Genomic DNA, 14,882 nt, shown 5'->3' on the forward strand with positions numbered 1-14,882 from the left:
GTGAGTGCAATTTTTACGAAAAATTGCACCCACCCAAAAAGAACCCGGACATAAGCTCGGAGGCTGCATGCCACGAAACTACTCAGATGATGGTTTAATCCAAGACTAAAGGGGCGCTTCGGAAAGATGCCGCGAAACTACTCGGATGATGACATAATCCAAGTCTCGGGGACTACTTCAGAACACAAATTTTTAAACAACATAAAGGATCAAGACCCTCCAACTTTTTATTCCAAATAGCAAGAGGCTCGGGGGCTACACTCAGTGAGTGCATTTTTTCTTCGAAAAAGCGCACGTCACCAAAAGACTTCCTCAACGCAGACCACTTCAAGACATTACGACAAAAAGAACCCGGAACGAGCCATATTCGAGTTCTTTTTGATAAAACTTCAACGAACAATCAGAGCAACTTCAAGACAAGATCCTCCAGCTCCTTGTTCCAAATAGCAAGAGGCTCGGGGGCTACAACCAGATGGATATACTTTTTCTTCAAAAAGCACTCACCACTCGAAGATCCCAAGAAGCGCTACAAGGTTTCACTCTAGAAAGCACTCGGATGACATTTTGTTCCTACTCAACAAGACTTGAAGGAGCAAAGCGAGACTTTCAGAGCTCAACCATGAAGTGCTCGGGGGCTTGTCGATGCGGGACCCACAGGATACCCTGCAAGGGAGAGAGAAGATCTAGTCCAACTAGGATTCTTCCCATGTAATCTTAGTAGTAGAACTATTAAGTAATCCTACTAGGAAATCTCATTGTAAACCGACGAGGACTCTGGCCTCCTGACTATATAAAGGAGGGCAGGGCTCCTGAGAGAAGAGGACGACAATTGTACAACACAACATATCACAATTAATCCAACGCAAAGGCTAACGCTGACTGGACGTAGGGTTATTACTCGATCTACGATCGAGGGCCTGAACTAGGATAAATCGACTGTCTCTTGCGTTAACCATCGAGTTCAGCTTACGCCGAAGCCCGAACATACTGCCCCGGGTACCCCCGTGGCAGGCTATCAGTGGTGAAACATCGACAGTCGCCTTATCTTCCAATCAACTTATCTTCCTATCTAGCTTTGTTGTGCAAGTTTAGAGGAGGGCTATCTTCCAAAGGTCACATTTGTTGTTGTGCAAAAGATGATAAACGTAATGTGATGTGCCCTAAACCTGTTTCAAAGACACTACCATGCATGCATGTGATAATAAGCTGATTTGCCTTTGAAAAGTGGTGGAGGAGTTGGTGAGAGGTCTCGAGTGCTATTCAGAGTTGTGTATCGTGGTAAGATGTATGGAGTCTTAGCACTTCTTTGTGAAGGAGAGTATGTTAGGTTCATCTTGGAAGTTTTTCTACTGCCACTTGGGCTATCAATTAATAATTTCCATCCTCTTGCTTGTTGGTGACTGTGTGTATATACGTATAATCACCATCAGAAACTTTTGCACACAAAGAGTTGGTGACAGGTCTCGAGTGCGATTTGACGTGGTACTTTGAAATACGTTGACAGACCAAATACTCCTCTATCTCTTCATCATCAGAGTGCTCATAAGTATCATTATCATCTGCAAACGTATATATCTTCTCCCACACATCCTTTCTTCATATTTTCCCGCCCTCCTCTCTTCTCCAATGTGTTTCCGCACTAGTACCGGGTTGTGGCAGCAACCGGTACTAGAGGGTACAACTTTAGTACCGGTGGATTCCACAAACCAGTACTAAAGGGTGCATGGAGCATTAGTACCAGTTGGAGGCAACAATCGGTACTAATGCTCACCCTTTAGTACCGGTTGTTTTCCCCAATCGGTACTAAAGGGGTCCTCGCTACGTGCTGCAGTCAGTATCCTTTGGAACCAGTACTAATGCTAATGTAAGTACCGGTTCCAAATGCAACAGGTAATAAGCTTAAGGATGAAAGGTCGTTTTTCTAGTAGTGTGACCTTTGCATTACTGGGTAGAAAAATGTAGATCCATTGAGCTGCATGATCGACAAATCACTAGCCAATGCACGAAGCAGTGAAACGTTTTACTGGATTCTTAGGCAAACATTATAGACAAAACTCACATATCCATAGATTTGTTCGATTGGAACTCAAGGCGAATCAAGGTTGATCTCAATTCACAAAATTATTATCATTTGTAGAACATTTTTATTAAAAAAGTTATAGAACAAATAATACCTGTTCCGGCATAAGAAAATTGTTAGAAGTTTACATGATAGAGAAATAATTATAGTAATCAAAGCAGTCAATGGCACATTGTGAAACTGTAATTTTTATTATAACCCACATACATACACTAATAAGATTTACTGTATAAGATAAATTTTACAACATAAGGACCTATAAAATGTCATATACACAATCCAAAGCCTGACTTTTATTTCCCATCTAAGCACACAATCAATGATGGCTACTAGTGCCATACTGTTAGATCCACACGATACTACATAACTACACCTTATTTACACATTTGCTGGAGGAATGCGAGTAACAGGGTGCAAGATCAGGCTTGTTTTCTTACTTGCAACTAATCCTGCAGCCTCACTTACATCAACATCCTTTGGATCGATTCCGTCAGGCAGCTTCCAGTCAAAGTGGTATAGAAGACTCGCCAATGCAAGTTCAATGTTTCCCACCCCTAGGTTGATCCCCGGGCAAATCCGACGGCCAGCTCCAAATGGAAGGAATTCAAAGTTTGTTCCCTTGTAGTCTAGGTTGCTGTTTTCAAACCGCTCGGGCTTGAATTCCTCCGGATCGTCCCAATACTTGGGGTCCCTGCAAATCGCCCACATGTTAACGAACACGACCGTGCCCTTGGGGACGTCGTAGCCCATGACCCTGCACGTCTCACGGCACTTCCGAGGGACCAGGAGTGGAGCTGGTGTGTGCAGCCTGAGGGCCTCCTTGATCACCAGCTTGAGGTAGCTGAGCCCCTTGAGGTCGTCTTCGCCTACCGTGCTCTTCCCCTTGAAGGCCGCCCGCACCTCGGCCTGCGCTTTCGCCATGGCTTCCGGGGTCCGGACTAGCTCCGTCATGCACCAGTTCAGCGTGGTCGACGAGGTCTCGCTACCGGCAGCAAACATGTCCTAGAAGGGGCAAAAAAACATGCAGCCATTTTAGCTCGCAGACCGGACATGCGGCGCTGCCGGTCGGATGAGTTGGAGAAGGCTGGTTTGAGACTTACAAAGAGCACCGCGACGATGGTGTCGTTGTCGAGCGGGATCGGCGTGCTGCGTTCCTTCTGGAGCCTTAGCAGGACGCCGACGAAGCCCTCTCTGCCGGTCCCGGCAGCCGCAGCCTCGCCACCGCGGTCCACGTCTTCCTTTGTGTCCTGTATGACCTGCTCGAGGATGCGCTGCATCCTGTCCCGGCACGCGAGCACCTTACGCGGCGCCGTGTCAAGAACCTGCACGAGCCTCGAAGACGGGAAGAGGTCGGCGACGGCGAGCCCTGACGTCTGCCGCAACGCCGTGCCGAGTGCGTCGAGGTACTCGTCTTGGTACTTGCACCGGCTGCCCACCGACTCCCTCACGAAGGTGTCGTTGATGAACCTAGAGATCATCTTGGACAGGTTGACGGCGGCGGCGCCGGCGCCGGCGGACGCGGCGAGGTTCTCCATGAACCGCGCAGCCTCGTCCTCGCGGATGCGCCGGAACGACTGCACCCGGGAGGCGCTGAGCAGCTCCAGCACGCAGATCTTGCGGAGCTGGCGCCACCGCTCGCCGTAGGGCGCGAACGCGACGTCCTTGCCGTCGAAGGCGAACACGCTGAGCGTGGCATTCACGTGCCGATCGGAGAACGTGACGTCGTGCGTCTTCATGACCTCCTCCGCGGCCTGTGGCGACGACACTACCAGTGCCGGCACCTCGCCGAGCCGGAGCGTCATGAGCGACCCGTGCTTCTGCGCCAGCCTGCGCATGACGCGGTGGATGTTGGTGCCGGCGACGAGGTGGTGGAGGCTGCCGATCACCGGAAGCGTCCACGGCCCTGGGGGCAGGTTATGCTTTGGTTTCGCGACGAGCAGGGACTTGAGCTTGGAGAGGACGACGAGAAGCACGAACACGGACAAGACGAGGAGCACTATGCCTTCCATAGCGGCTAGCTACTTTTTTTGGCACGTTTGGTTGCTAGTAGTTTAAATTGTGGGTGGCATGATATATGCCAGCCGTTGCTATTTATAGTATGGATGGCGGGATGCAGCAACAAGAAGTAAAAAATCACGCCTTGACATTTCAACAAGAAGTTTGGAGAACAGTGCCCGTTTCTATTTGGTGTAACATGATCGAAAGTTGACTTGTTTTTTTTTCAAAATATTATTTAGAAAAGTTGAGTTTATATGAAAAACTGAAAAGCATAGTTTCGTAGCTTTATGAGCACAGAAAGCTAAAAACATCTTCTAAAAACTGTTATTAGCTTTTTAAGAACTAAAAGTCAGCAATAGTTTTTTTTAGAAAAGCTCTAAAAGTTGTACCTCAATCAAACATGTCCTAAGTTATCTCCATGTTAGTCAGTATGAATTAGTTATGAATTTTTAGGACAAGTTGTAACTTAAATTATGAATGAGAGAAACTATCCATGCCAACCACTACCGGAAACGTTAAATTTGCCGAGTGTTTTTATATTTGTCAAGTGTATTCTCTCGGGCACTCGGCAAACAAGTTCTTTGTCGAGTGCTGCCCTAAAACACTCGGCAAAGAGGAGGTTTGCCGAGTGTAAAAAAAACACTCGGCAAAGAGAGGGTTTACCGAGTGTTTTCTTTTTTGCACTCGGCAAAGAAATAAAATATTTTTTCTGGGAAAGAAGAAGAAAAAAAATGAAAAAAACTTTGCCGGGTGCCCAAATCAAGGACACTCGATAAAGAAATAAAATCTTTTTTCTGAGAAAAAAGGAGAAGAAAAAAAATAAAAAAAACTTTACCGACTGTCCAGATCTAAGACACTCGGCAAAAGAAAAAACTACTTACGGTGTAAAAAAAGAGGCAGGAAAAAATAAAAAAAACAAGCTTTGCCGAGTGCCTCCCATCCGGCACTCGGCAAAGAAAAACTCCTACTATAACCCGGCCGCACCCACACGCCCCCCCACCGTCCCCAACCCTTCTCCCCGCACGCCCCTCCCCTTCTCTCCGCGCCGCGCCCACACGCCCCCTCCCCTTCTCCCCGCACGCATCGCGCCGCCCCCTCCCCTTCTCCGCGCACGCGCCTCGCCGCCCCGTCCCCTTCTCCCCGCCGGCGGCCCCTCCCCTCTTGGCCGGATCAGGTGTCAGCCCGGCCACCCCTCCTTCCCCCGGCCGCCACCACCTCCCCTTCTTCCCAGCGCCGCCCCCTCCACTCCTTTCCCAGATCCGACGGCGGCCCCTCCCCTCCTGGCTGGATTTGGCGGCGGCCCCTCCCCTCTTGGCCGGATCCGATGGCAGCTCAACCACCCCTCCTTCCGCTGCCCGCTGCCCCCTCCCCTACTCCCCGACGCTGCCCCTCCACTCCTTCCCCAGATCCGGCGGTGGCCCCTCCCCTCCCGGATCCAGCGGCGTCCCGACGTCCTCCCCTCCCCTCTCCCAGATCCGGCGGGTGGCGTGCGGCGTGGTGGGCGGGTGGCATGGCGGCGGGTGGCGTGGTGGCGGGCGGCGTTCGGCGTGGGGCGACAGCGGGCGTGGCGGCGTGGTGGGCATGGTGGGCGGCGGCCGGTGGCGGCGTGGTGGGCATGGTGGGCGGCGGCCGGTGGCAATTTGTTTTTTTATTTCTTGCAAAAAATGTTTGCCGAGTGTTTTTTGGGCACTCGGCAATGTCTTTGCCGAGTGCCCGACGAAAAACACTCGGCAAAGTTAGTTTGCCAATGAATTTTTTGCTGAGTGCCTTTTATCGAGTGTTACACTCGGCAAACCCTTTGCCGAGTGTATTCGTGGCTTTGCCGTGTGCCCTAGGCACACGGCAAAGCTCCCGTTCCTGATAGTGAACTCATAGTACAAATCGATGGCTACATACTTTTATTGGCTTATCATATGAGGTGAGGGATACGGGTACCCCATGGATCTCCACCGACCAAGATACTGGTCGGACCTGACAAGTGGGCCCGCCTGACCAGGGCATGCGGGCTAAGGACATAAAGTTACTTGGAGTACACGTCGAGGAGGCCGGACGATTCGAATCAGCCCGCATATTGCAGACCGTGTGTTGTAGTCCGACTTAGATTACCTTCCATGTAACTACCAAGTAGATTAGATTCAAACCGACTTGTAACAATTGCTCGTCAGCCTATATAAGACGGCCAAGGGAGCCTCCCGAGGGCACAAAATCTCTCAAGCAATACAAGCCGCCAAGCATACAGGGAGCCTCCCAAGGGCACGAAATCTCTCAAGCAATACAAGCCACCATGCATACAGGGCGTAGGGTATTACTCTTCGGAGGCCCGAATCTATCTAAAACCCTCATGTCCCTTGTGTTCTCACGATCACCTTTGAGTTCTTGGTTTCGCAATTGTCTCCACCTAAAAATCAACCACTTGAGTAAACCCCTGGTGGACTGACAGGCTTATAAATCCAACAGATAGCGCGCTAGGTAGGGGTGATTGTGAGATCCTCCCTAGCGAGCTTGATGGCATCCTGTCCCGGCGTTGTCTTCCACGAGAGCATGAAGGACTATCTCGCCAACCCGATCCAACTTCGTTTCGGGATCATGCTGGTGGATTCTGATCCACCGCTTCTTTTGTCGACGCGGCGTCTTCCGCCGACTTGGCATCCACTGCTAGCTCAGCTTCCGTCGAATCTGCTCTGACTGGACAAGTTCTCCACCCAAGGATTATCACGCTGCTTGCCCAGTAGGTCAACCATCTCTCTCTCTCTCTCTCTCTGAGAGGATTCCAAGCATCCTAGCTGCTACCCGCCCACCCAAGCCCTCCGACCTGATCGCGGGGCTAGATCGCGTCAGCAACACTATTGTTGAGTGCATAAATTTCTTTGAGGTGGCGCTACGCTCAACTAGGTCGGCACAGGGTCCTTCCCTCACCCTCTTTGGTTTGAGGAACTCGGCTGTTGCGTTCTCCGTGAATCTCATGCAGTCCTTCCAGATCCAATCTGGAAACCCACCCGAACCCGCCCAGTTTCAGGACTGTGGTGAGTTCGAGGTCTCTCGCATCGTCTTGACGCCGAATTCCAACGGAAGCGATAACGAGGGTAACTCCTCCATGCCAGATCACAAAGCTTTCGTGGTCTCCGCTGACGCCAGAAATTAGAACCATGTGGCACGGCGCCAAAAAGAGCAGGCCAATGACCAGCAACAACCTGCTACCAACGCGAAGGCAGTAGGCGATTAGCGCCAACCACCGCGTGACCACAGTGGCAACGCCGACTAGGACGATGCCTGGGCTAGACGTAGGCACCCTGCGCACGCCCGTAATCTACTAGCCGACCTCGAGGAGGCTGACCACAATGTCTTCACCACACCCAGGCTAATCGGGGGGCTGCCTTCGCCGACCTGAAAAACCTTCCAGACTCGGAGGCAATCCGACGGATCCGAGCGCATCTTCAAGTCACCAACGCCAAGATCGAGGAGCGAGCCCATAGCTGGCCCGCACACTCCCGGTCCACCGCTACCCGAGACCCCCGGAGCCAATCCGGGCACAGTAGATCCGGCCACCATAGAGGCGACAACCGCGTGGGAGGTCGGATGGAGCCAATCCGTGAAGAAGAGGTGGAGCAACCCGCCAACAGCGCCAATGACGACCGTCAGCACGACAACAACAACCACCACCACGGCAGGAGAGGCGATGATGAGGACCACGGCCGACCAGGTCGGCAACGTGATATCCGTGAAGAATTACGTGACCTCCACGACTGCCGCGACATCCGCCCCGACCTCAATAACCGTCACCAAGAATGGGAAGAGGTTGAGCTCCGCCGCCACACCGAGTATGACCGCGACTACGACACTCCTGGACTCAACTGCGACGCAGAACGCGAGGACCATTGGCTCCAAGAAGATGAGATGTGTCGCCACGCTAACTACAACCGCATGTACGGCACCCCGAAAGATGCTTACGACCCGCCTAGGTGCGACAATGGCAGACGTCCCAGGGCTCTACCCGTCAAGTACAACCTCGACGACGATGACGACGACACGGCGATCGATGGCTTCGCCGCCTTCACTCCACGCCTTAGGGTTGTCGATTGGTCGGCCACATTTAAGCCGGCCATCAACGAAAAGTACGATGGTCGCTCCGACCCCACCATCTGGTTCAACACGTACAATACCGCGGTGAAAGCCGCCCATGGCACCTATGACTAGATGGCCGCCTACTTCCCGGTGGTAATGGGCCCTGCCCTGCTCCTATGGCTGGAGAACCTTCCATCAAACAACATCAACAGTTGGGGTTAGCTCGCTAGAGCTTTCACCCAGAATTACCAGGCTACCTATAGCCGACCTGGTAACATGGAGAAACTTAGTCAAGTCCGCCAAAGGACGGGTGAAACTATTCGAGAATACGCCAACCGCTTCTTCGAGAACCGCAACAGGCTGGCTGGCGTGGAAGATATATGTATGTTGGTTCGTGTTACCAACCGACTTGTCTTAGGCTCTACATATTACGGTACATATTTTTCGATAATGATGTGTGTTTTTAGTAGTGTGTATCAAATCAAGAACTTTGAGAAAATCCCAATGTTAATTAGAGGAAAAGAAAAATATATGGTCCTAATATCTACTAGATGACAACCAAATTATAACGCCTTAGACCAAAAAAAAAATACACCATGGAGTGGCTGGTAGGGGCCATGGCCCCCCTGTGCTCAAACCTTTTCCACTATATTTCATTTGGTTTAGATCAAAATTTATTTAAATTTGTTAATTTAGCCCTTATTTCTAATAAACTTGTATGATATAATTTGCATAGTCCCCCTCTTATTTCAGTCCTAGCTCCGTTCCTGAAAAACACAATATATGAGAGAGTTATAAACAATATTAATAACATACTAATCTGAAGTGGTCCAATACATTATAGATCAGACTCTATTTCTCTACGTAATTAATTACTACTCTATATCTCGACGTAATGAATTCTCTGGCTTCCCTGTGCATGGCCGCACAATCCTGCACGTTTGTGTCGAGGAAATCATGCATCATGCATGCAGCCAAAGCAGGAGAGGCAAAATCTACCTACCGTTGGATCAAATTATAATGGTTGAGATTAATTAAGAAAGTAAAACTCCCACATGCGATAGAGTTGAGTGTTTCAACGTACAGTTGCTCGCGGCTGAGATTCTAAGCGCAAAGTCAGACACGTACAGCGTTACTCCATTTCTTGACGTAATTAACATGTGACTCGAGCTAATAAACATAATCTGCACTACTAGATGAATGGTCTGGATTCCATGCATGTATGCAGGCCTGGCCCCAATCTACGTTGGAAATCTAACGGTGGCACACGTACGCACGTAAGCAATGCAAGATTGTAAGATGCAAAGGGCAAAATGATGTACGGTACTGAAGAGTGTTTGTTCCGTGCCCTTTTTACATAGCAGGCGATGTGCTGAGCTCATCGTTATCTGGAGCTAGCTCTAGGCAGAGGCGTCGACAAGATTAGAGGAAATAAGGAAAACAGATCGAGGAGCAAACAGAAGAGGAGGACGAAGACGAGTTCGTGACCTCGCCGGGTGTCGTTTCCGTCGAAGCTTCTGTATTCAGAGTTTTCAGCAATTGACGGCCGGGCATCTGCCGTGCACGTCGCTGATGATGAGCCACAAACAGAACGCGTCTTTGTCTTTCTCCTCCTCCCTCCATCTTCTTCCTTCATCTCTGGCGAGCTTCCCCACTACATTGCCTCGTCTCTGTCCTGCTCTTGATCTCCTCCTCCCACATTTGACGGCTCACGTACCTCTGCATCCCGCAACCGCTATCAGAACAAGGAAGGGATAGATGTGAGGGAACGAGGAACTTCATCAGTATCCCTTCCTTTCCTCCTGAAAGGGTTAGACCGACGATTAAGGTTGTTACTTCTCTAGATGCAATTGTACTCCCATTCTGACACAGATCGTGGAAATCGAAATCGATGCCAAAACAAAAGATGGTGCATGAATCGATACAAGGGACGCCTAGACCCTGCATATATATGTATTGCTTAAAGAGAATTGCACAAGTAGCTTGTGCACTAAGGCTACCAAGTCGGATCAGCAAAGAACAGGATATATAAGCAACCAAGTTCACGTGAAAGTTGTGGTCAGTGATAAATCCAATAAGCTATGCAGAAACCGAGATGAGTTTGAGAGCGCTACACAGGCTCCTTACTCCCGATCGAGACATTAGAAGAAAGCAAATGCGATGCATTCAGCGAAGGTGATGATCAGCCAAGACCGAAAGCAATTGCCGCAAAGCTGTAGGTAAACTGGACCCAATTAGGCCCTTCAACTCCTTATTATATTACTGTCTTCTGAACTTTCAGAAAAGGCAACCAGGAAACCTTATCCTCTAAAATCACAAACCTTATATGTATTCTTCACAAGGCACGTGTGAGGCTGTCTGTAGATCTATCCATCAAAGGCTCAACTCTTTGCACCAATCAGCATGGAAACAAATGTCCCAGAAAGTAGATGTCGTGGTCGTTGTCATCTACGTAGTTGTTGGTTGGATAGACCAGGTTGGGCCTATCTTCTTCTTTGTCAATATAGTTGTCTGCTCTCCAGTCTGTTTGTTTCAACCAAAAAAATGTCTCAGTAAGTTGTCAGGTCTCCCAACTGAACGAAATGGATATTTTCAAAGTGCTTGGCAATGCACATTCAGTATTATCTACAGAGCTTATCTCAAAGAAGGGCATGATCCAGCTAGCTGTAGCAAACTTGGATATTGCAAGTGCTCACATCAAGATTAGAAATGTAAATGTAATAGAAACAGGGAACTATCCCGAAATGCAGCTCTAAGATGAAACATACTATCTACACTTTGTTATCGGAGTGCATGAGCAATTACAAACAGTAACATGTTATAATATTTTCTTGTTTTTCATAACGTTTTACAAGCCTAAATTATATATTTAGCTAATTACCTCCACTCCTGTCAGACTGTGAGCTTTAGATTATTGTAGAGCGGGCAAACAAGAGCACAAACTCCTTCCCAAAACGACAATGATGCATTTGGTGTGTTATATACATATTACAAAAGATTACCAAAGCCAGGCAACTTTAATATGCATTTGGTAAAAATTACTACTAAGACAGTGAGCTGAATGCAGTACCAAGAAACAGCAATAAAACAACTATAACTAGTCAGTTGTCACTAATGGAATTTAATTATCAGACGTGAATTATAAGGATGTCACAAGATATGTTTCTATAGAATGCATGTATCTCCCCCAGTTTTTACACTTCTCTTCTCGGCATTATAAAATTGTATTAAATTTTTGGATCTCAGAAAACATATTAGATATTCATTCAAAGTATAAATAAAAATTGAATTTGATAAACCCCACATAACTGGTGGATGATATATTTTTATTAGCGCTGTGCTTCATAAGACATTTGCGAATCTCTAAATAGAATAACAGAAAAAATATGTAGAACTTTTGTATGATATATAATAGCAGACCGTGCTAGTATCCAAGTAGATTTGTATTTGAGCTCGGTGGTAGTATATAAAAATTGGTAACATAGAATCAGATGTTACAAGTGCAGTACATATTCTTTTCTATTTTCTCCTGATGATGTCAAAATCCGTCGCGTTACTTTCTCAATGACCATGGAAAATAATTGCAATAAGTGCCACAGGTCAAATAATGATAGTGACTTGGAAAAGTCTAAGTAATCGGTGAATGCCCATTGTATTAATGGTACATTGAAATTCAACACAACTATAACACATCTATGCAGCTATACGCATGGAGGAGAGTCCCGCTCGTCAGACTCAAAATGGTGAGCCCATGCTGATAGGTAAATCAATAGTTATCTCATATTTTCTTTCCAAAAATTTTGATTTCCCCATCATTTGATTTTTCCCATTGCTTATTTGATTTTTCTCAACCCTCTTTTGCATGCTGGAATCTTTCTAGCCAATTTCCCTTTTTATGAAAATTCTAAAATTGGGTCTGAATTTAAAATTTCTTTAAAAATCCTTTGGGCATATTTTTTAGCACAACTTTGGCCCAGACACTCAGGCATGACATCATGTAGCCATTGAGGAGCTATGGGCCAAAGATGGTATCCGATGGGAATGCGACATTATAGCAACTCCTGATCAACCAACCTAAGTCTTAGCATTTGCTTGGGACGAGCAAAGGGCTAGCTTGGGAGAGTTGTTGACGATCGTTAAGTTCCTAAAATGACCGTCAATATTCTCAAAAAATAAAGGAGAATTGGCATTTCTTACACGCATATTTGGTTTCGAATTATGTAGTTCCAAATGTCCTGGGAGATTATTTGCTTGCATGTGAAATATTTAAAAAGGAAGGAGAAAACACACTCCCATGGCGAAGAAACACAACTCCGACCAATGAGAGATCGCCACGGGGGTAGCACATAGATCCATGGGCCCACAAACTGCCTTACCAAGGCAAGTAGCACCCACAACCGTCATTGGGACCCACCTGGAAGTCTACCAGACGAACGCAGTTGCAAGTGGGGCCAAAAGGGGGTCGGTCGAACCGCCTCTGCCTCCTCTCATCCTTAGCCGACGCGTGGCAGCGGTTGACGGTGTCCATTTGTCAGTTAGAGGAGATTCCCCTGAATATTCCTCCTGTAAACCGCCTCTAAGACTAATAAATAGAGGAGTGTGCTCTCCATTCCAACACACACCACAAGTTGAATCACTCTCTCCCTCATTAGTTCCAAGTTAGTGGAGTTAGGTTAGAGTAGCTCTGCTCAAGGTTCCAAGTCCTCTTGGAGTTAAGGGTATGGCTCTTGTATCCTTAGTACCTAGGTTGATTTTATGCTATTCAAGTTATTTATCTTCTTCGTATAGTGTTATGCTTGGTTCTTGTATGCATAAGTTAGTCTTATACCCTTGCTATGTTGATATGCTCAGCTTATATGCTCGTATGCTAGTCATATACCCTTGCTATCGTAGTATAGGCTTATATGCTCTCATGTGTGCCTTTAGACCTTGCTACAGTATATACTTCTTGTGCGTACATACCATGTATATGCTGGTCGATTTATGCCACGGCATCGGTTCAATGGCTATGTCTTTGGTGGCTCCAGCCCCGGTCACAATAGCTCGGGACGGCTGGAGTGTTGTTAACAATGCAAGCGTGGTGATTGGATTGCTTAGCTTCGTTGGATATGGGTTCGCCCAAGGATTGCTAGAGGTAGGCGTCAGGTGGTGACAGCTCTCTCCGTCCCTCGTAATCCCCCACGTTCAGGTATGTCTTAGGAGTTCATAAATCAGCAGTAACTACGCTTGCAGACCAATAGGGTACTGTCTCCCCGTAGTGCCTGGGTGCATAGAACTAAGTTCTATACAATGTGTGTGTATGTTTACGCTTGTATAATTTGTGCAGTATATAGGAAGTACATATGAACCTAGAGCTAACTCCTAGACCTTTCTCCCTAGCTTAGTTACCTTGAGATGATTTTTCTGTGTGTTACACTACCCTATCCATCATTATCATTACCCCTGCCTTGTGTAATGTGTCGACTCATCCTATGATATACTCATATGCATAGTAAACTCTTTTGACATACCCGCCTTCCTTTGGGAAATACGATACCCTGAGATACTCCTACGTGAAATGCTACAATGTTATATCCGTGCCCTTGCGGATTTTATTCGTGCATCTAGTAATTTGGAGTAGTCCAATACATTATGGACACTATTTCTGTACGTAATTACTCTATTTCTCGACGTAATGAATTCTCTTGCCTTCCATGCATGGCCGCAGCACAATCCTGCACGCAGTGTCCTATTTGTGTTGGGATTTTGAAGGTGTCCAGGAAATCATGCGGGCAAGCAGAAGAGGCAATATCTATCGACCGTGGGATCAAATTGCGATGGTTGAGATGAGGAAATGAAAACTCCCAGACGCACGCGATAGAGTTGAGTGTTTCAGCGTGCTCACGGCTGAAACTCTTGGCTCTAATTAAGTCCATCGCAGCATTATGGACCACGATTTCTTCCATGCATGCAATTCTGTGCGCGGTATCTACGTTGGAAATTTAACGGTGGTACAAGCACGTAAGCAATATGCAGGCGAATTGAAGGGCGAAATGATGTACTGTACCGAAGATATCAGGCGAGATTGCAGAGGCATCGTTATCTGGAGCTAGGCAGAGGCGACAGTAGGGAATTAGGAAGCCGGAAAGTAAGGAGAGGGGGAGGAAGACGACTTCGTGCTCTCACCGGCCGGGTGTCGTTTCAATCCAAGCTTCTGTACCAGCAGTTGGCTGCACTCTAAATTAGACCACCTTTTTGGTTTGGATGCCGTGTCGTCGCGCTGGTGGCCGGCCTTCTGCCGCGCACGTCGCCAATGAGCCACGCTCTGACGTGTTTCGGTACCGTGCAGTTTTTGAATTGTCGATCTCCCAGGCTTCCGCTGATCCGCTCTGAAGAAGGCAGGTAAAGGAGGTACGGCGCCTGTATCCGCTCAACGCATACAATCAAGAGCATGTTACCAGTCTTATCGAGCATCCGTTAATGTTCTCAAGCACCCATTAGTTATACTAACCACGAACAAGCATTGTCCGTCTTATACACTATGGCTAGAGATTGAAGAAGAGGGAGAACAGAGCATACACACACAGTACAAGACATCAACGTTGGCCGAAGCCCTGTATGGGAGATGGCAAATCTGAACTCTTTTACTGAGTTGCCGTGGTAGTCTATTTATACAACTTTATTCCTCTAGTCCTAGTACAGCGCACATGCTGCAATAGTAACTAGATAACACAGCATGACTGACTTCTGCGCCTGTCCCTGT

At 47.7% G+C, this 14,882-nt stretch overlaps 1 protein-coding gene across 1 annotated transcript; it reads right to left on the reverse strand.

The window, feature by feature from the left end:
- Positions 1–2,322: 2,322 nt before the first annotated feature.
- LOC136453614 (dolabradiene monooxygenase-like) lies at positions 2,323–4,103 on the reverse strand. Its single transcript, XM_066454173.1, has 2 exons — positions 3,181–4,103; positions 2,323–3,082 (listed from the first exon to the last, which is right to left on the reverse strand). Exons 1-2 carry the CDS (start codon positions 4,087–4,089, stop codon positions 2,459–2,461), a joined length of 1,533 nt encoding a protein of 510 aa, XP_066310270.1. The 5' UTR covers positions 4,090–4,103; the 3' UTR covers positions 2,323–2,458.
- Between the last annotated feature and the right edge of the window lie 10,779 nt (positions 4,104–14,882).

This window comes from Miscanthus floridulus, chromosome 5, assembly GCF_019320115.1.
Source record: "Miscanthus floridulus cultivar M001 chromosome 5, ASM1932011v1, whole genome shotgun sequence".
Taxonomy (NCBI): domain Eukaryota; kingdom Viridiplantae; phylum Streptophyta; class Magnoliopsida; order Poales; family Poaceae; genus Miscanthus; species Miscanthus floridulus.